Source organism: Aquarana catesbeiana, linkage group LG05 (genome assembly GCF_042186555.1).
Source record: "Aquarana catesbeiana isolate 2022-GZ linkage group LG05, ASM4218655v1, whole genome shotgun sequence".
Classification (NCBI taxonomy): Eukaryota; Metazoa; Chordata; class Amphibia; order Anura; family Ranidae; genus Aquarana; species Aquarana catesbeiana.
In genome coordinates this window covers 462,067,443-462,089,798 of record NC_133328.1, presented here as the reverse complement: position 1 = coordinate 462,089,798, position 22,356 = coordinate 462,067,443, and the positions used below count along the sequence as shown (strand labels likewise).

At 42.4% G+C, this 22,356-nt stretch overlaps 1 protein-coding gene across 1 annotated transcript in view; it reads right to left on the bottom strand.

The window, feature by feature from the left end:
- Positions 1–22,356, bottom strand: part of LAMA1 (laminin subunit alpha 1) — a 235,980-nt gene that overhangs the window by 69,520 nt on the left and 144,104 nt on the right. Inside the window, exons 30-37 of the mRNA XM_073631377.1 lie at positions 20,164–20,285; positions 18,796–18,882; positions 16,965–17,158; positions 13,811–13,953; positions 4,929–5,027; positions 4,403–4,514; positions 3,109–3,259; positions 1,079–1,289 (exon numbers count right to left, since the gene is read on the bottom strand). Coding sequence (XP_073487478.1) covers positions 1,079–1,289; positions 3,109–3,259; positions 4,403–4,514; positions 4,929–5,027; positions 13,811–13,953; positions 16,965–17,158; positions 18,796–18,882; positions 20,164–20,285 — 1,119 coding nt within the window. The remainder of the gene's footprint in view (positions 1–1,078; positions 1,290–3,108; positions 3,260–4,402; positions 4,515–4,928; positions 5,028–13,810; positions 13,954–16,964; positions 17,159–18,795; positions 18,883–20,163; positions 20,286–22,356) is intronic.

Sequence of the window (22,356 nt, the reverse complement as noted above, 5' to 3'; positions counted from 1 at the left end):
ATGGCACCCAAACACCCCTGTTGGGAGCAAACTGTGAGTGGGTGGGGGCTCTTAGAGCTGGTACTTATCTGTCCATCATACCGGTTCTCCGAGAAGTTTAGGTGAGTCATTCTACTCTACTGGTAACTTACATGTATTGGAATTCCTCATCAGGGACGATCTTCCAGGGATAATTCCCAAACACCATATGGAACTACAGTAGTGTGTTTTTTGTTTGGTTTGGCTCTAGGTCCTACTGGGAAGCTGTAGTCTCTGTTCAGTGGAAGGGAGGGTAAGGGGTGGGGGAGGTGGGGAGGGGTGACGTGTTAGCGCGCACCTATATGTCAGGTGAAGTCACCTGACGTCTTGTGGGCGTCCCCAGGTCCAGCTATTGTGGTACGTTTAGGAGGTTGCGGAATTCTACAGATTCTGTAAAGTGCAGCCAGCAGGCCCAGGTTTTTTGGAATTTTGTTGGGGTCTCTCTAGCTTGGTGGACTAGGTCTGCGATTTTCTGCGTTGAAGCCACCCTTTTACCTTTATAGTCACCTTTACTATCTGTGCAGGTCTGGATTACCATAAACACCATAAACATAAAGGTTTGTGCCTAAAGGTGGTGTTTTCCCCTAAAAAATAACTTCATGCACTCATAGTAAGGACTAATAAATTATAAAATGAAGCAAAAGAGGTTGTAGCAAGGGATTTGCTTTGGCAACCAAAGGCTTTGTGCCTACAGACTTCACTGATGGGAATCCAGCTTTGATTCTTTAATGTCTTTTGGTATGTGTACAAATGTATGACAGATATCACGCACATGGATATACACATTTTTTTCTTTATAAACACAGTGTAAAAAGGACTGAGCCAGTGACTCTGATATAAGTTATACAGTCCTGTGCACAAAGTGGCTGGGATCAATGGGTGTGCTTGCAGATTTAGTTCCCTTGTGCTGTCACTGAGTACACACATTCACATTTTGGAATTCATCAAGTGAAGCATAATATGCCAGCCTAGAAACCAATAGGTCCTCCATAAATCTGTCTTTCCTGTGTGTATATATATATATATATATATATAGTTTTACATAAGAGATAAAACTTACACTGAAGTCTTCTATATTATTTTGGATGATAACAAGTAGGTTGTTGGTATTATTGGTGTTTGAAGCAGATTCATATATGAAGTCTTTGGCTGCAAGCAATTTGCTGGTGTGCTGAGCTAGTGAATTCTCAAGGCTTTTCTTCAACTTTGCCAAGTCCTCATGTGGCTTCCCAAATTCCTTCTGAACTTTGGACAGTAGGAGCTCTGAAGTCCTGTTACAGGAAGAGACATTATATTCCATGATAATGTGATTTGGACATTGTATATGCTGCAGTATCAAATAAGTATTGCACAAAGACTGTTACCCCATATGAACAAGCATACAAGAACTACATGTAAAATGTTTGGTCTGTTAAATGCATTGAAAGCATTTTGATTTATCTGTTAGAGAAGTGCAAAAATGCCTCTTATTCTTGTCAGACATTCAACTCTGTCTTTAGCCACCCTCTGCACAATTCCTGTGCCACCTTAAGAAGACTTATCAGCCCTCCCAGGTCTTATCTTGGTCTACAAAACAGCTACACCAAATGCTGTGAATATGAGGAGAGGGAATCTGTAGTTTATTTACATATTACATTTATTTAACGTATATAGTGCATTTTTTGCAGATCAGCAGATATTTTTTTGTACTTGCTCGCTCTTTAACCACTTTTCTACTGGGATAATTTTTTATTTTTTACACACATTACAATTGGATTTTTCCACAAAAAATAACTTCAAGCCCCAAAACCATTATATATTTTCTGAAAGCAGAGGCTCCAACACGATACCCAATTTTTTTGGAAAAAAAAATTGGGTATCAAGGAAATATATACCAATATATATCCTTGACAAGGATGTCAAGGAAATATATACCAAATAATGTCAACCCTTAAAATTTCCACAGAATTGTGAGTATGGTGCTTAAAACTCTCCTTGAACAACATTTCAAAAACAATTACAGGTCACTAGTTTAGAGTTAACCATGAATTATGGCCTTAGAATCTTTGCTCTCACTCCAGCATTCACGGGGATGCCTAACATGTGTGACTCAATTGCTGTTTACATGCACAAGCACATTTGCTTTTAGTATATGTGTGGGATGAGGGGGTTGTTTTAAAATAGTTCTCAATATTTTTATTTATTTTATTATAATTTACATTTTTAAGCTTTTTTTATTTAACTTTATTGCCATCACAAGGGCACTAAAAAGCCTCCTATATGATAGTATTGACAGGTGACAGTTTCTTTTTATAGAGACATCAGGGTTCTATTGGACCCCTAATGTCTCCCCTGTCCCTCACCTCCAGCCGACCAAGCACAGGACTGTGCTTGATCAGCTGTTTACATTGCTTTTAAGCTGGGAGCTTTACAGCTCTACACCCAGAAATGCTCAGAGCTGAGCCCTTCCAGGTTCATGAATTGCAGAGATGATGAGGGAATGGGTCTTCTTCAAGCTCTTCCTGCTTGGCATCCTGAGATTAGGTGGACTGTGCACCCAGGCTTTAGACAGGAATGGGACAGACCAGAAACCATGATGGGTGGTACTGGTGGCGGGGGGACTCGGTCAGGGGGTTCACCTTCTCATTTTTACATGAATTCTGGTCTCTGGCTGAAAAAAACAATACCAAGCTAATTTACCATATGCTTCTTTTAACTCCTTTTAATACCAGGACGTTTATAAACATACCTTGGAAGACAAGGGGTTAAAGGGTAAAAAACATAGGAAAACATACTTGTAGCAGAGAGATGTACTTTCTTTTTTGATTTTGCCTTGACATACATTTTATCAACAGGTTCTATCCCTTCTTTTTTTGAGCTTTTCTACTAGTCTTATTGTGTGTAGACTTGTTTATGTAAATTTTATTATTCTTTGGATTTTATATGATTTCTGACCTATTGTTTGTTTTGTTCATTTTCCTGGACATGCCCATGTTTGCAGTAAATAAGCTATGTTGCATGTGCTCATACAATAATGATGATTAGTGCAGTATTGCACGCAGTATCATGTGCTACAATATACAATAACAAAACCAGTATAAAAATCCTTACTTAGCATTTTCTACAGCATTCTGGTCGTGATCACTAAAGTTTCTAGAGCTTATATGTTCCAGCTTGGATGAAACATCTTCCTGGTAATTCAGTGGCAGCTGGGCATCACTGCCCAGTGTCTCATTCAGACTTTCTGCCACTTCTATAAGTACTGAAAAAAGACAAATCAATCATCATTAATCCTGTACATCCAGTAATATGTCATATAATATTATATACAATAGATTTTTACTGCTTAAAGTGATACTAAAGCTTAGTTTTTTTTTTCTTTTTTTAAAATAACAAACATGTTATACCTACCTGCTCTGTGCAATGGTTTTGCACAGCGCAGCCTGATCCTCTTCTTCTGAGGTCACTCCTGGCCCCTCCTCTTCTGCAAGTGCCCCCATAAAAAGACTTTATATGGGGTACTCGTGCGGGCTCACTCCTGAGCCGTCCTGTCCAAATCTATTAACACTGACGGGGTGGCTTGGCCTTGCCCCCCTGCCCCCTCGTCACAAGATTTGATTGACAGCAGCAGTAGCCATTGGCTCCCGCTGCTATCAATCTTCCCAATGAGAAGGGAGAGAGCCATGAGAGCTGCTGCTCTCATGCACAGCGCTGGATCAAGAATGGGCTCAGGAAAGTATAAGGTGGGGGGAGGGGGGGATTTTTTTTAACCTTAATGCATAGAATGCATTAAGGTTATAACATTTAGGCTTTAGAACCACTTTAAAGTAAATGTAAAGACTGAATTATTTTTTTAATTCAAATAACAAACATGTTATACTTACCTGCTCTGTGGAATGGTTTTGCAGAGTGGCCTCGGCCGCCACCGACGATCCAGGTCCCTCCTCCTTTCTGTGTGCCCCCATAGCAAGCCAATTGCTATGGAGGCACAACTGTGGGCTTGCTCCTGAGCTTGGCCATGTGTCCATTGACACACACACACAGCTCGGCATGACCCTGCCCCCCCTCCTCACATCATTTGTTCGACAGCTGCAAGAACCAATAGCTCCCGCTGCTGCCCAAGTCCCTGTGAGAGGAGAAAGAGGGGGGAGAGAAGACCTGAAGCTGGTACAACGCTGGTACGCTGACAGGCTCAATTAAATGTTTGGGGGGATAGTTAGTGAGGTGAGAATACTCAGGCTTTAGAAAAACCACTTTAACAAAAATCAGTTATAGGACAAACATGCCGCTGTGGAAAATGCTAACCATGTTTAGTTGCTGACTCATAGTCATCAATGGTGAGAAAATATAACAAATGCCACTAACAACAACAGGATTTTTGCGCAATCACTAGAATGAACTTTACCTTTAATTGTAGTTTGCATTTTCTCAATAAATCCCATTAGTTCCTGGCTTTTGTTCAGGGTGTTGATGGTGGAATTATGCACAATGAACCCATGCTTCTTTACCTGTGACAACTTCCAAACAAAAATGTAGAGTTTAGGTTTAGAATAGCTTAGTAAAGTGTGCATTTGCACTACCATTGATTATTCAAGTCATCTGTGAAAATGAGAAAATGAAGTTCAGGATCTATGTCAGTGTTGAAGGCTAATACAAAATAACAGCCTCCATAATAAAAGTGAACACCACCCCACCCCCTTAACATTCACAAATAATATTGCAATTACTTTAAACAGGCATAAATGATGGTGATTGAATTCAAAACAGTTTATCCCTTAGTCTTTTAATCTACACAAATAGATGCAGGACAACAAACTACAATTCCGATGCGTTCTGAAAATCGTTGCTCTTCTTTATGCTAGGATGGACTCAGTTTGACTCATCCAAGTTCCTTGATCTGCTATAAAGAAAGGCCGTATACTGTTACTTACTCTGTTATGTAGCAGGACTGTGTCTGCAGATACTGCATTCAGGTGCATCACTGTTTGGTCCAGGTCCTGAGTCTTGTTAGACATTGAAAACACAGATTCCTATGACACAGATCATAGAACACATATTAGAATTAATTTGACAGATGTTTATTTTGTATTGTTGCCATCTCTCAGCTTTGTCAAATGTGTGCAGTGCACATGGATGGGCCCCAAGGTGGAGGGAGACCACTGTGCACATTGGGGATTTCATTCCAAAAGCAATCTTTACTGTAACACCATCCACCAAGCTGCAGTCATGCCTGTTACTTGCAGCTGCAGCTTAAAGTAGATTTTGTAGAAAATCCCCCAGCCTCCCCTCCATAGCCCTAAACTAATCTAACCTAGATCTCCCAACCCCACCCAGTGTATACTCACCTCTTGCACAGTAAAGCTGGCCATACACTAGTAGATTTTCAAACATTCATTTAAACAAACATTCATATAAAAATTCTCCATACATTCAATCACCTGATGAATGTCGTTCAAAAGCACTTCAAAATTTCATTTGCTTTTAACATTTGATTTTGGAGTGAATGTAATTTCCCAAAATAAAACCATATTCATTGTCAATAATTTGTTCACTCAAGAAAAATATTCCATCCTTTTTAATTTTCTCATCGCTATGGTCAAAAATGAATGCTGATTCGACTCCACTAACGATCAAAAAAATTAAACATACATTCTTAAATCTAAAAATTTTGAACAAAATTATACTGATGCATGGCCAGCTTAACTCCCCGGAGAACTGAATAGAGATGTAGTCATAGTGCTTCCACTTTAGGAGAGTGGCCCTATTCAGGTCCCTGGGGAGTAACTGTTTAGGTGGGGCCAATACTGTAAGCCAATACTGGAGGCAATACTTTTACACATACACATTCTGAAATAAGACTTTTTTTATTTATTCAGGGTTTATATAATGCCCACAGTTTGCGCAGTGCTCTAACAATATAAAAGGAGACAGTACAGTTAAAATACTATGAAGTACAAGAGGTAAGAGGGCCCTGTTCATAAGAGCTTTCAATCTAATAGGGTGGGGCAAGTGGTGCAAAAGGTAATACCTGTGAGGGATGAGCTGATGAAATACATAAAAGTTCAGTTGTTAGTTGGAAGTAGGATAGGCTTCCCTAAAGAGATTAGTTTTCAGGGATTGCCTAAAGTGGCCAGAGAAGGATATAGCTAGACAGATTGAGGTAGAGAGTACCACAGGATGGGAAAGGTCATGAGAGTCCTGAGGACAAGCATGGAAGAAGCAGACAAGATAGCTAGAGCGTGGGAGGTCTTCGGGGGAGCGAAGAGGGCGCATAGCTTGTTAACACCATGGGATGCCACTGCCATCACAGAGTATGCCCCAGGGTGGGGGATACTCGGTTAGATCACAGCAGTGGCGGTGCGTCCATAAGGGCACACGGGCACCGCCCCCTCTCTCCTGCCACCCCCTCTATCACCAATAGATAGATTCATGCATAGCATGAATCTATCTATGGCTGCTGCTGCCACCCCCTATTCAGGCGCCTGGCCCCTTTTCAGGTGCAGGGCACCTGAATTACAGCGGCTGGGGGTTGTTTTTGAAGCACCTGATTAGAGCCATAGGCTCTAATAGGCGTCAAAAAAGGTGACCCGAGGGCGCCATGCTGGCTGAAAGGACAAACGCTGTGATTGGACACCAGGCATCCAATCATAGCAAAGGACAGGAGAAGACATCGAGGAGCTGTCCCACCGAGACAGGTAAGTGCAGACGGTGGACCAGCGGGGGGCACACTGGCAGCGTTTTGGTGGGGCACAGTGGCGGCAATTGATGGGCACAGTGGCGGCAATTGATGGGCACAGTGGTGGCAATTGATGGGCACAGTGGCTGCATTTAATGGGGCACAGTGGCTGCATTTTATGAGGCACAGTGGCTGCGTTTGATGGGCACAGTGGCTGCGTTTGATGGCACAGTGGCGGCAATAGATGGGCAAAGTGGCTGCGATTGATGGTATAGTGAGCCTGCAATTGATGGGGTTTTTTTCAGAATTTTTCAGTGTGTTTAAACCCCCCAAAAATTTTGAGCACCAGCAACCAATAGATCACAGCTGGAGGGAATTCCAAAATAGCGTAATTGTCTTTAGGGGACAAATAGTTCTTAGACATTTGTCATCTGACCAAAACCTGATAAATGCATTAGGATAAATCCAGCTACTGAATAAAATATTTTTCTAATACCTGGCCTTCATCATAGCTATGAATGTAATCGAATTTTCAACATATTACCGTACAGCTTTTTTGGAATGGTATAATTATTTTACTATATAAAATACTTATAAACTACCATCAACCAATGCCTCTAGTAATTCTGTTTTACACCAGAAAATAATGTCTAAGCTCTGCAAAGCAACAGTATTATTAAATGCCATAGACTCTATGAAGCTGTTGCTGAACCCTGGTGTGATCCAATGTTCTGCTGTAACCACTTATGTAGCTTATGTGTCTGTGCCCTAAAGGAGTAAGCATTGTTAGAACAGACAAAATGAAATTCTCTCATAACTGCTTCTTACAATCTCTTAAACCTATCTTATGTTCATTATAATGTTAACAACAATTCATATTCAAAACAATTCTCATGTTGATCCTTTAAATGGCGTTTTATCCTAAAACAAATCAGAGCGCATATTAAAATGATATTTCCTTGCACCCTCAGGTCGGTCTCACACATAGACACTCTGAAATAAGACTTGATTAAAATGTAGCATATTGAGCTCTTAACTGCTTCCTCTTTGCAAATCCAATTTAAGCAGTGCCTGTGCCATCATAAATATTACAAATTAAATTTCCTCTACTTTTCTCCGTCTGGACATTATCATCTGCAGCTCTTCTATGAGCCTTAATTACATTTCTCACAAAGGTGATTGAGGGGGATATCAATATTTTTGTGATACAGGGAAAACAAAGACTAAGCAGAAAAGAAAATAATTAACTTTTATTTATTTATTTTTTGTATGTTGGGGATCAGTGAGCTGGCGGGTGCAGTAATTCACAGCAGCCAATCACTGATAAGCTTTTCGTAGTTTGGTGCAGCCGGGGTAATGGAATGATTACTGTCGCAGTATTATAGAGCAGGCAGAAACAATGTAGGAAACATTTGTAAACTTGTGCTGCTACTGCAGTGAAAATCACTGGTTTTAGTACTTGTTATTTCAATCTCGGAATTTTTTTTTAGGAACAAGGGCTCTGTACACTTTGTTCTGCCGCTCAAAACAGTCATCATCACATTGCATTTAGCAGTAGATTAAGACTTTAACCCAAACACTGACAAGCTGGGAAGAATTGTGTTACTTATTCTAAAAGCTGCCAAAAAGCTGTTGGTTTCATCAGTTTTTGTACACTGTGGGGTGTATTTATAAAATATTTGCATGGCAAGTCACCCGGGGAAAGTGCATGTACATTATTTCTGTGCAAATTGTCAAAATAAAAAAAAATAAAAAAATGTTATTGGGCTATTTTAGAACGGAAAATACCTCATATGGCCACCAGAAGGTTTTACATATCATAGGAAATTTCTATGATACTTAGCACCATCTAGTGTCTAAAAGTGATATTTCCTTTTTAAATGATAAAAAAAAACTTTTTTTTCTCAATTTGCACAGAATGAATGTACATGCATATTTTTTTTTTTTTTTTTAGATACATCGCTGTATGTGAGGCTGAAGACCTCTAGCTATGAAAATATAATAGAGAGGAACTACAGTCTGTTTACATAAATTGTAATAAAAACATCTTTGCCATTCTGAAGCTTCCCTCCAACTACTTTGCATATTATTTTATATATACTGTGATTCTGTATTTGCCAAATATGCTGCAGAAATCTTCCTCCACTGAGTCTGCCTGCAACCATTTCAACTGTGGGCAGCTGAAGCTGCTGCCTGTTCAGATCCTGGATTTACACAGACACACAGAGGCACACCTCCAGCTCTGCAGCTCTCATTGGCCCTCTTATACTTATCCTCCCTCCCTTCCTGGAAAACTCTTACAAGAGTGAGAGAGTGAGCTGTGCATGATGTCATAAGCCTAGGCTAACGACCAGACAAGAATCAGGACGTGGTCTGTATAAGGTATTTATTTACTATCCAAAGTTAAAACAACAAGGGAACAAGATTTAATAGATGGAAAGATGAAAAAATGACTGAATTTCCACTTTAAGTTCCTGCAGCCATTTCTTTTCACATGCTAAATATAATGCAACTAGAATTCTTTCTACAAAGTATCAAGCCAACATTTAACTTCAGTAAAAAAAAAGGCAAATGATTAGATGTTTATTGCCCTACTAGGGCTAAACACACTGAAAGTCTAGCCCTGGTTCACACGGATGTGATTTTCATATGTCTTCCAGAATGCATTGAATCGCATGACAAGTGAAATAACATGACTTTATATGGTGGCCGTTCACATATATGCAGTCTGAATGCAATGCGTTTTTAAAAAGGTTCCTGTGCGTGTTTGGTGTGGTGCGATGTGATTTTTATCTCTATAGAGTCTAATGTAAACTGCATAGAAAATGCATCGGCATTCAAAGACTAAGTGATTCCAGGGAGATTTTTTTTAGCAGGCTATAGTGCCTTTCTGAGCTGATTTACAGAGAGAAAGATAGGGAAGCTAACACATTCAAACTTTATAGAGCTCGAGTCGAGTGTATTGCCTCACATGCATCACATTTAAAATATTAGTGAATGCCGTCATGATATAACATTGTAATACTCTCCTCTGTGGTCTAACAATGAACAGACTGCCGACACAATAGTTCATCTCTTCTTCCTCTTCAAGTGCTGCTTCTCCATGTCAGCTCCTCACGGCCACCCACCAAGGTTACTTTAAGTCAAAGAGCTCATTCAGATGGGTGATCAGACCCTAACTATCGATTTGAGCCTTTGTCTGCTGTGTGTGAATCCACCTAGGAGCTGCCTGCAGACAGCCCACAGAAATGGATGCAGACACAGCAGCTCCACAGTCCTATGTCAAAATTTAACAGCGAGTAAGGGAGGGTGCACAGATCCGAACACACAGTGCCTGGATTCACATGCAGCAGACAATGACTCAGATCAGAGAATGAGCCCTAAACCCATGTTTCTTTCTAATTTCCAAACACCATCTAAAGTGTAAGCACAATCTGAATCTATTCTTCTGATCTTCTTTATTGTACTCACTTTCAGAGCTTCTCACAGGCTTTTTTATATTTTCTTCTTTTAGCAAAGTTCACTTTTCCACTATCGCTTCCTCCACCATTATCTTACAAGGCATACATTGTCATCGAGCATGATGGGCTGCGTCAGCTCCTGGCCTTTTCAAATATTTTTCAAATATTACCTAGTTTGAGTGTATTTCAAACTTTGTTTGATCATTTTTTTAAAGTGGAATTAAACCCATCAATTTAAGTTTCAGAAAAACAGTTACATTCCTGGCACAGGCTGGAAATTTAACTGTCACTGTTTTGCTCTCAACTAATCAAATCTTGGTCATAACTGATCACATGTGCAGCACCCTGGCAGCGGAAGATGATACAGAAGTCAAGATGGCAGCTTCCTTGGCTGAAAACGATAGAGTTTAATTCCACTTCAATATGTGTCGGATACCCCAAGAGGGAGATTTCCCTTCCAAAATTGCTGGTTCTATTCCTGTCCACCTGTGTGTTTCAGCTGTTCTTCCCCACCTTAGTGTGTCCCTGTTCTTTCTTCTGCATTCTCCATAAGACTTAACCACTTGCCGCCCGCCATATAGCAGAATGACGGCGGCAAAGTGGTTTCAATATCCTGTCTGGGCGTCATATGACGTCCTCAGGATATTAAACCGCTGTGCGCCCCCCGGGGCACGCATCGCGGAGATCATTGTTGCGGTGTGTCAGTCTGACACACCGCAACTCTGATCTAGGTAAAGAGTCTCTGACGGAGACTCCAATCACGGCTGACCACGATGTAAATAGGAAGAGCCGGTGATCGCCTTTTCCTTACACGCGTCGACAGAGAGCCGATCGGCTGCTCTCCTGACGGGGGGGGGGTCTGTGCTGATTGTTTATCATCGCAGCCCCCCCTCGGATCCCGCCCAGGGCCACCATCATGCTGCCCAGGACCACCAGGATGGCCATCCACACTGGACCACCAGGTATGCCCCCCCACTAGACCTCCAGGAACATACTAATCTGTGCCCAGGCACCTGCCAATCAATGCCCAGGCAGCTGCCAATCAGTGCCCACTCCCAATGCCTACCACTGCCAGTGCCACCAGGGATGCCTATCAGTGCCTCATATCAGTGCCGCGTATCAGTGCCCATCAGTGCCACATATCAATGCCCATCAGTGCCAAGTATCAATGCCCATCAGTGCCACCCATAAAAACCCATCTTTGCAGCCTATCAGTGCCCACCAGTGCCCACCAGTGCCACCCATGAGTGCCCATCAGTGCCGACCTATCAATGCCCATCAGTGCTGCATATCAGTGCCACCCATCAGTGCCGCATATCAGTGCCCATCGTCAGTGCCCATCAGTGCCCGCTCATTGGTGCCACCTCGTCGGTGCCGCCTTATCAGTGAAAGAGAAAACTTATTTATTTACAAAATTTTATAACAGAAACAAAAGCAAAACTTATATTTTTTTCAAAATATTCGGTCTTTTTTTGTTTTGTTTAGCAAAAAATAAAAACCGCAGAGGTGATCAAATACCACCAAAAGAAAGCTCTATTTGTGGGAACAAAATGATAAAAATTTAGTTTGGGTACAGTGATGGATGACCCCGCAATTGTCATTCAACCTGCGACAGTGCTGAAAGCTGAAAATTGGTCTGGGCAGGAAGGTGTATAAGTGCCTGGTATTGAAGTGGTTAATATAGGCACAACAGATGTGCAAACCCAGGAACTCCAGTACAGATATCTCGCAAATAGAGTCCACCAAGAGACAAGGAAATGTTAACTGGTTTATCTCTCGTGTCTACCAAAATACTGAAATATAATTTTTTTTGTGGACTGGTCCTTTAACTATATTATTTTTAATGTTATCTCTTAACCACTTCCCCCCCAACCTATAGCAGAATGACGGTGGGCGATGGTTCTCTTTTCCTGACTGGACATCATATGACGTCTTTCAGGATAACCGTGGGGGCGTGCAGCACAGCGATCGGTGGTGGGGCATGTCAGTCTGTAACAACCGCAGCACCGATCTCGGTAAAGAGTCTCTGAGGGAGGCTCTTTACCACCTGATCAGCCGTGTTAAATCACGGCTGATCACAGTGTAAACAGGAAAAGCCGTGTATCGGCTTTTCCTCATTCGCGTCTGACAGACGCGAGCAGAGGAGAGCCGATCGGCTGCTCTCCTGTCAGGGGGGTCTGCGCTGATAATTATCATTATAAATGATTATCAGCGCAGGCCCGCCGAGGATGCCCACTTCAGACCACCAGGGATGCCACCAGGACCACCAGGGATTGCCACCACTGATGACCACCAGGTATGCCATCCATGGTCACCAGGGATGCCAATCTGTGCCCAAAATCAATGCCAATCAGTGCCCACAAATGGTGCCAGTCAGTGCCCATCACTAATGCCTGCCAGTGCCACCTTAACAGTGATGCCCATCAGTGCCACCTATCAGTGCCCATCAGTGCCACCTATCAGTGCCCATCAGTGCCACCTATCAGTGTCACCCATAAGTATCCATCAGTGCAGCCTTTCAGTGCCCACCAGTGCCACCTATCAGTGTCCATCAGTGCTGCATAGTAGTGCTCATCAGTGCCCATCAGTGCCACCTAATTGGTCCCACCTCATCAGTGCCACCTTATCAGTGCCCGTCAGTGCAGCCTCAACAGTACCCATCACTGAAGAAGAAAACTTATTTATTTACAAAATTTTATAACAGAAACAAAGAAAAACTTGAAGTGGTTAAATGTATGTGAGAAAGCACCTCTGCTGCTGTAGCTGTTTCAAGATGTTTTCTAACACTAAATGCTAATTTGCAATACCGAAATGTCTATATGATCGATATGTGTCTATAAAAAATTCTAAGGATGAAATCTGCTTCATAACTATGACTTTGTTGTACTTTGTTGTATGACTTGTGCATCTTTGCAGTCATTACGATGTAATGTAATCTCCTTGAACATCAAAGTTAGATATGCATTACTACTTTAGTAGTTATCCTTTACAATGTATGTGTAGCCAAAACTTTCTTTTCTGCTTTGGATTGAGTAGGGAAGGGTTAACAGCCCGATTGGGTTATTTTGCTGTATCTGTCCTGCTGGGTAAATTTTCCCTGACTCTTCTGTCCTGGAGGAAGCAGGAAGAAATTATGAAATTTTGCCATCTTAAACAGGTGTCCTTATTTGAAGATGTCACATCATATTCTGTCATGGTGACAATGGGGGTTGAATCTGTCCAAATGGGGTGCTTCATGTCTCCAGCTGGGACACACAATAGACACCCGATGGTTCTAATTGCTCACTATATCCAAAACTAGAAAAAAAAAAATAGCGCCCTGCTGAAAGTTGCATATTCTGCAATACTCATTCTTGCCAAACCCCCACTGTGTCACCTGTCTAATGGTGTCGCACATCTGTCACCACATTGTCTTCAGGCCAGGCATTACTAATAAAACTACTATTCTATCCTAGGGAGTTGCCACACTCTGCTGGAATGCCTAGGATGAACACTCTATAGGAATGACTTGAGATTTCACACTCATATGTACAAGAAGGAGCTACGTGGTTGGGAAACTTTGCAGCAGTGGGGCCCAATGGTCCTCACAGCATGGATCTGGCAGATACGAGTCCAGGTGAGGCCTTAAGAATTGGCATCAAAATTCATTCAATTTCAATAGATTTTTTTTTCTCACCTTTACATGCATTGTCATATTTTCCAGATGTGACATGAATCCATGGGGAACTGTGACAACTCCAGTGAAGTTTATAGAAAATATGGTTCTATGAAGATCATCCAGGTCATCTAGTAATGGTCCTGTGCAGTCGTCATCACATGCTAAGAATTAAGAAATAGAGTAATTATGATATATTAGTAACCTCAGACTCCATGTATTTCTTGCACTTGTTAAAAGTCACTTTGTCTGGAGCATTGCAGCATTTACTGAATTTCACAGGTTATCGGAGATCATTCATTTCTATGGAGGACGCAGGTGTTCTTAAATATTATAAGTTGGATCTGAGGTCTGCCCACTGTTCGTTCGGAAAATGTCAGTTTTTGTTGGTGAGTGCGGATTCTTGCATTCAGCACAAAGATGAATGATCTCTATGGAGACATCTGCAATATGCACTTGGCACAGAGATAAATGATCTCTATGGAGACGTCATCACAGAGATGCAATATGCAGTCCATATTCAGCCAGCATTGGCAGACTATGGAAAAAGAGACCACTTGAACTACAAGTAGCATGGAGGACACCTTAAAGTTATGTACTGTTCTGCTGAAAGTTAATTTGTGGCTAATCTTTATTATTAAAGGCAAACTACCATGTTGTGCACATCATTTTTAGAAACCTGCCGCTGACTAAGACAACAATAAATAGGACCTAAAGTGGTTGTACACCCTTACATATACCCAGTGAAGTGACTTCCCTCAGGTGATGCACAGAGATTAAACAAATTCTCCTCCATAAGTTGTACCTGCTTATCTGCAGTCTCCTCTTCTCTATATTCGTTTAAAGTCGAGTTTTTTAAAACTTGTATGGGACTTTAGAAAAAAAGGGGGCGGAGAGCTGAAGTTACACTTTGCATAGCTCAGTGAGAAGAGCTCTGAGAGCTGATTGAAGGGTTAGAGACCCCCCCCCCCCCTCCACACATTTCACAGGAACAGAACTGAGGCTGTCAATCTGCTGGAGCTCTGTCCCATGTTACATTTTTTCTGTTGGTGTCAGGAAAGCTTGTCAGAATATATTTATACTCATAGCAGAGGAACAAAGCAGCAGACAAAAATTACACTTAATGCTTTTTATTGAGACAAGTACACACTATAGAGGGATATATTTTGTTCATATTTTTATTTCTGAGGTTTACAACCACTTTAAGTTGGATCAGCTTTTATCAGAAAGAATGACATTAGGGAGGCAGGCTAGGGGAGTGTCACCTGTAAATGGCAGGTTCTGCAGTTTTTCATTTTTGGGTTTTGTGGTATGAAGTTGCAGTGGCAGCGAACTGGGGTGCTGACAGCTGTATTTTTTTCAGTAAAAACAAAAGAAGAATTTGCTGACATCACTTCCTACAATACAGAGCTGCTTTGGGTCATATGGCCAAAGATAACTAGCTTCAAGTCTCGTGACCTGGATCAGAGCTTTGTAGGAACTGGATTTTATAGATGGCAAGTAGGTTTTGGCACAGTTTCACATCACAGTCTCCCTAATACCAACCTGTGCAATGAAGTAAATGAATTAATGAATTAAAATCTGAAGGAAGCTACTATTATCTGACTCCAAGGGTGAGATTTATTAAGACTGGTGTGCACTGAATCTGGTGCAGCTGTGCTTAGTAACCAATCAGATTCTAACTTCAGTTTGTTCAATTAAAGTGATTGTAAAGGTCTATTTTTTAAAAATAAGAATCTATACTTACCTGTCCTGTGCAATGGAATTGCACAGAGTGGCCGCAAACCTCCTCTTTTCAGGTCCCCCGCTGGCACTCCTAGCCCCTCCCCTCTGCCCAGTGCCCCCACGGGAAGCCGCTCCCCATGGGGGCACTCATGCATGCTCGCATCCGAGCCCCGCTGCTGTGTCCATTCACACAGACAGCGAGACTTGGCCCCGCTCCTGCTCCCTCATCACTGTCTTTGATTGACAGCACTGAGGGCCAATGGCTCCCGGTGCCCCAGCAAAGCCAGCGAGATCCCAAAGGGAGGGGAGAGAAGAGCTAAAGACATGCACGGCGCTGGATCGAATGAGGGCTCAGGTAAGTAAAAGGAGGGGGGATGCTGACACCTAAACATGTTTTTACCTTAATGCAAGGAATGCATTAAGGTAAACAATGTTTAGGCTTTACAACCACTTTAAGTTTTGCCAATAAAACCATGAAGCTGATTTGTTCTCATGCATAGCTGCATGAGATTCTGAGTGCACCAGCTTGGTAAATCCCCCCGACTCCATACCTGTTCCTGAGCAGGGAATCTGAACTTAATAAGTGATGTCCCTGCCTCTGGAAAGTGTTCCAAGAATCAAATACAGAATGCTATAAGGGGAGATATTAAAATTAAATATTAAAATATTGAATTCCAACAGATGCTTCATTGGTGTTTTGGTCCATGACACATTCCCTTTGATGTTGCACATGCCTTTATTAAATGTGGAGCTTAGGTAAGCGTATTAATGCATTAATGACTTTATTAATTGCAGAGCTTAGGTAAGTTTATTAATGCATAATATTCTGCATGCAATTGTCTTTGGCCAAATGTATAAAATATCAAATCTGACTGGCTGCTACTGGTCACGGAACTGTGACATCCACCAATGCCCTTAATGCTTAAAGCTTAAGTCCAGCCAAAATGATTGTGTTTTAAATAAAATATTATTTTGGCTCTCTGTCTCCGTATTGGGAAGACATAAAAGAGAAATGGGGAAAAAGAAAACACACATTTTAGTAGAGCGTGGAAGAGTTAGAAGGTTTGATGAGTTTTATTCCAGTGACAAATTCCTGGGAAAGTGAGGGATAATACCCACCAAAAACGAAAACCTGATGCAAATCTTAACTTTTTAACACTTTATACAAGACTAAAAGTATATCTGGAATTAGGCTTTAAGCAAGTCTGCTGATTTTTATGAACGGAGTATGCTAATCCTGACCAATGGTCTTGAAGGAAAAAAAAAAATCCATTTTTTTTTATTACTCTATTTATGGCTGAAAATCAAGTTTCCCGTCAGCTACAGAACTGCATTCTTTTATTCCAATGGAGACTTTACTCAAGGGAAGGTAATGCTATAAGCCACCTACAGGATTCTTCATATGTGATCTAAGACAAAATGACACATTGTATAAATGAAGGAAACTCACATATGCATTGCTGTTCCAGGAGGATATGCCTGACTTCACATGTATCACAAAGACGTCCAGTCACTCCAGGCTTACAAGCACATTGGCCAGTTAACCTGTCACAGTGATTATGCAAAGAACCACTTGGATTGCAGTCACATAACTGGCAGCTGCCATCTGACTCACTTGGATTGCCGAAATAACCGAGCGAACACCTAAAAATGTGAAAACAGAAAGGCATTTTAGTATGCTTGTGTTTTCATTAAACTGCATGGCTATTAGACCCACTGATGCTAAAAGTGACAGGAATGAATAAAGAATATATCTGTGGGAATCTTTGATTATAGGAAAGCTGCGCTAAATGTAACATGGGGGGGTGCCATTGCTGACCTTGTCTAAAAATGCTAGGTTCCTGGCTGCCTCTTACCTTTCAAATTTTTGTCTCCAAACAAAACTGCAGAATAGAAAAACTCCTGATCTGCATACGTGTTCTAGGTCAGTGGCTCAGAGCATGCTGAAGCAATCTGATCAACATAACAGCCAGATAACTAGCAATTTTAGAAGGGGTCGGTAATGGCAATCTCCATATTCTTTGAGTATAAAATCTGGTTTGTCATACAAGCTTCTTCACATCATAAGACTGAACAGATCACGTCAAAGAAGATAAACTGACAAGCAGTGATGTTTATATCATGAAGCACTATACAATTCCTGGCTTAGTAGGCACAGTTTTTCTCTCAACATGTTCCTGAATATTATATGACCTTACAGGAGTGTAAGTAATTTTCCTACATCACTTTCTGTATAATGTGTAAGAAACGCACATTTCCAAGGAAGTCACTCTAGTGTGTGCATGCTATATATGGAGGAATTGTGAGGACACAGTGGGGAAGTGACAGCAATAACGGGATCGAAGGTGAGGCCATGGTATCACAAAAGAGGGCAGCACGAAAGCAATTTATTGCTAGACTATGAGAATGGGTATGAAAATATGTACAATATGTGTATATACTGTCCTTTTCCCTCTTTAAAGGATATGTTCAACTTTTTAACATGTTCCATGCCACACCGATATTTAGGGTGTAACATGCAACATGGTCAGCAGCCTCCTATTCCCTGTGACACTGGGTGGTGGTTCTTCTCCCCTGCAGCCGCTGTCACATTTATAATTGGTAAGGCTGTGTGGGCAGAGCAATCTGTGAATGTTCCTTCTGCCACTGCAGCACATGGCTTGTAGTTCTCAATGGACTTCAAATGCGCTGAGCAGTGCACCCGTAGTCCATTCCAACTTTGAAACTGACAATCTGTACAGAAGTATGGGCAGAACGCTGGAGGGAGAATGTGCAGGACATTGCAATACCTTACAGGATCCTGTGTAAAAAATAATAAATGCAAATTTTTTTACCTGCAAAAATATGTGCATTCATTATTTTTGAGTTAAACGTAAATCTAGCCTTTAAAAAATATCTGATTTTAGTAGATGTAAAACGTACCTGTAAAGAAAACAGTTAGATTTATACTTACCTTACCTCTGTCTTCCTTGTTGCTGGGCATGACATTACTATCCTTCTACTATCCTTCTGGGCAGATTCACGGGAAAAGCAGAACAGGCAAAATCTCAAGAGAAGACAATCCAGTCAATTGTAAGAATTTCAGTTTGCAAGATTTTGTCTACTCTGTAATCTCTAGGATCGTGCCTGTAGAAATGTGACATTACAAATGGTGTAAACTATGTGTGTATTTATGAATGTGACATGCTTTCTGCTTCTTATTGCCATGGACGCATATGTGCACCATATAGGTGGTAAAGCCCAGGATGTGGTCAGCAACAGGTTAATGAACCTTAACCTACCTTTCACAGTACTTGCCCTCATATCCAGAAAGACAGGCATCACAGCGGAAATCATCAATACCTTCTAGCACACAGGTTGGGCTAAAACTGAAAAAGAATAAATCAATAGTTAATAAAAATATAACAAGTCATAAAAAAGAGAGTACAAATGAAAGAGAGAGAATGAGGGGGGGGGAGAGAGAGAGAGAGAGAGAGAGAGAGAGAGAGAGAGAGAGAGGGGGGGGAGGGGGGAGGGAGAGAGAGAGGGGGGAGGGAAAGAGAGAGAGAGAGAGAGAGGGGGGGGGAGAGAGAGGGGGGAGGGAGAGAGAGAGAGGGGGGGGGAGAGAGAGGGGGGGAGGGAGAGAGAGAGAGAGAGAGAGAGAGAGAGAGAGGGGGAGGGAGAGAGAGAGGGGGAGAGAGAGACAGGGAAGGGGGAGGGCGAGAGAGAGAGGGGGAGAGAGGGGAGGGGGAGGGAGAGAGAGAGAGAGGGGAGAGAGGGGAGAGAGAGAGAGAGACAGAGATAGGGGAAAGAGAGGAGGGAGAAGAGAAAGAGAAGAGAGAGGGGGGATGAGGAGAGGGGGGGAGAAAGAGAAGAAAGAGAGAGAAAGAAGAGAGGGGTGGGGGGAGGGGGGAGAGAGATTAAGAGGGGAGAGAGGGGTGGGAGACAGGGGGGAGAAGAGAAGAGAGACAGAAAGAAGAGAGGGGCGAGAGAGGTGGGGGGAGGGAGAGAGATTGAGAGGGGAGAGAGGGGTGGGGGAGGAGGGGGGAGAAAGAGAGACAGAAAGAAGAGAGGGGTGAGAAAGGTGGGGAGAGGAGGCGGGAGGGAGAGAGAGAGGAGAGAGAAAGAAGAGAGAGACAGAGAGAGATCGGAGAGAGGGGAGGGAGAGAGAGGGGGAAGAGAAGAGAGAGAGAGAGAAAGCAGAGAGGGGGAGAGGGGGAGGCGCGAGGAAGAGAGGGGAAGAAAAGAGAAATAGAAGGGAGAGAGAAGAGAAGAGAGAGGGGGAGGGGGGAGAGAGAGAGAGAAATGAAGCATATATGGGATGTTATAAGGGGAGATAGAGAAATGGCTATTATCAGCCTGTAAGTGCAGACATAATCTTGCAGGACTACAATCTGTCCAATGTTGCCCATATAATGGCCAAAGATAGTCACATTAATATGCAAATAATCTGTAAATCCAAATGTACTGTTTATTAAATATTATTTGCGTGGGCAATAATAAAAACAAAGAAACAAATGTAAAAAATTTAACTTAAGTTTATATTTAGTCACCATGCTAATGCATCAAAACATCTATTTTAAAAATATGTCATAAAAAATGTAAATACGTGGCATTAATGCATGATATCATCACAGAAAGCAGACAGAGACATATGGAAAAGCTCCTACCTGTTAGAGTTTCCTTTGGGGCAGGCACACAGTGAGCAATCAGAGATTGATCCCGTCACCTTGCCATAGTAACCTGATGCACAGACATGACAGTGGTGTCCTGCAGTATTATCTCTGCATCCCTGTTATGTGTAAAAATAGATATATAAAACTGACATATAGATGGATAAAACTGACATATTCTACATGTTCCCTTCAGATGCATACTGTATACAATTGTTTACACATTTTAGGTATTTGCAGGGCCATATTTGACACAATGGCACCTTTGGGCCCATGCCATGGTGGCACATCAAGTTTTTTTCACTATATTTGTTTCCCTCATACTCCCTTTGTTGCTGCCAAATGTATATGTGGAAATCCAGTGGTAAAATAGATAGGTGTGAACACATGCAAGTCTATTTTATGTGTCATTGAGCTTATATCAGGCCCATTTCTGTCCCCTCTGGCTGTGAGCTGCATGTACACTCTGTGATCAGCTCTTTCTCTTAGTAACAGGAGATGACATAGGGTAGATGACCTGACAGGTGCTCTGGGAGAAGTACACACGGGGTGAATTCACTTACTAAGTGTGGGCTGAAAGGTAGCAAAAAAAAAAAAAAAACTAACTCTGACCACATGAACTAAGAAGAGGACAGTCAAGGAGCTGTGTGGAGATCTGTACCGCTGTAGAGTACATAACGCAGACCACATTTCCGCGGGTACCCGATTTTGATAGGGACTTGCGCACACTTCTGCTCCGATAGCCTAGGCGTTCCCTTCTCCCTCCTGAAGACTTCTGGGACATGTCACAGGTCCCAGAAGACTTTGGGGCCAGTCACAGCCTGCAGCACAGCTTGTGCATGTGCAGTGGGCACCCAGCTGTGAAGCCTCAAGCTATCACAGCCAGGTGCCCATAGTAAAGATGCTGGCGCCAGAGAGAGGACATAGCGCTGGATCGTGGGACAGGTGAGTGGCTGTTTATTAAAAGTCATCAGCTAATGCTTTTGTAGCTGCTGACTTTTAATTTTTACATGGGAGACTGGATCTCCTCTTTAACTACTGTACTAACCATACCCTTTTAGGTTTGCTGAGTGTTCTGCATAAGACCTGCTCTTTTTCAAGGTCATGATCAATCATAATATATTTCAAGCATTACTTCATCGGATATAAGCCCACACATGAACCAATTGTTGCTTGCAGTTGCATCCTTAGCATAAATCAAATGGTAAATATGCAGATCAGCACACATTTCTCTATTATTCAATTGTATGGCAATTACTATTTCAAATTAGTCAAATGCCCAATGTCATTTATTAATATTATACAGGATTACATGGCACCATCATTTTGTTCAATAAATAAAGGAAGACAGTATATTTACAATTCAATTCAAAACATGAAGGTAAAGAGGACCCTGCTCCTGAAATCTTAGGCGCCTTTCACACTATTCTGCCGCAGTTAAAAGCATGTTTTTTTCCTGTGAAGACTCCAGGCACTGCAATCAGTTGCATTTGCACAGTGCGATTAGCTCCGGTTGCGTTTAGCTGCGGTTTGCCATTTCCATGGCAACCCGACAGGGTACCGACTCGCACTGTTTGGTATGAATCTTGAGGGGGAACTTCACGCCAAATTTTAAATGCAAAACTGGCATGGGTTCCCCCTTCAAGAGCATACCAGGCCCTTCGGTCTGGTATGGATGTTAAGGGAAACCCCCTACACCGGAAAAACGGCATGGGGTCCCCCCCAAAATCCATACCAGACCCTTATCCGAGCACACAGCCCGGTCGTTAAGGAAGGGGGGTGGGGATGGGCGAGCCCCCCCCCCGAGCCGTACCAGGCCGCATGCCCTCAACATGGGGGGGTGGGTGCTTGTTGATGTTGATGAGGACAAGGGCCTCTTCCCGACAACCCTGGCCGTTGGTTGTCGGGGTCTGCAGGCGGAGGGCTTATCGGAATCCGGGAGCCCCCTTTAATAAGGGGGCCTCCAGATCCCGGCCCCCCACCCTATGTGAATGAGTATGGGGTACATGGTACCCCTACCCATTCACCTAGTGAAAAGGTTTCAATAAAAAACACACTACACAGGTTTTTAAAGTAATTTATTAGACAGCTCCAGGGGTCTTCTTCCGGCTTCGGGGGTCCTCTTCTGACTTTGGGGGTCTTCTTCTGGCTTCGGGGGTCTTCTTCCAACTTCGGGGGTCTCTCCGGTTC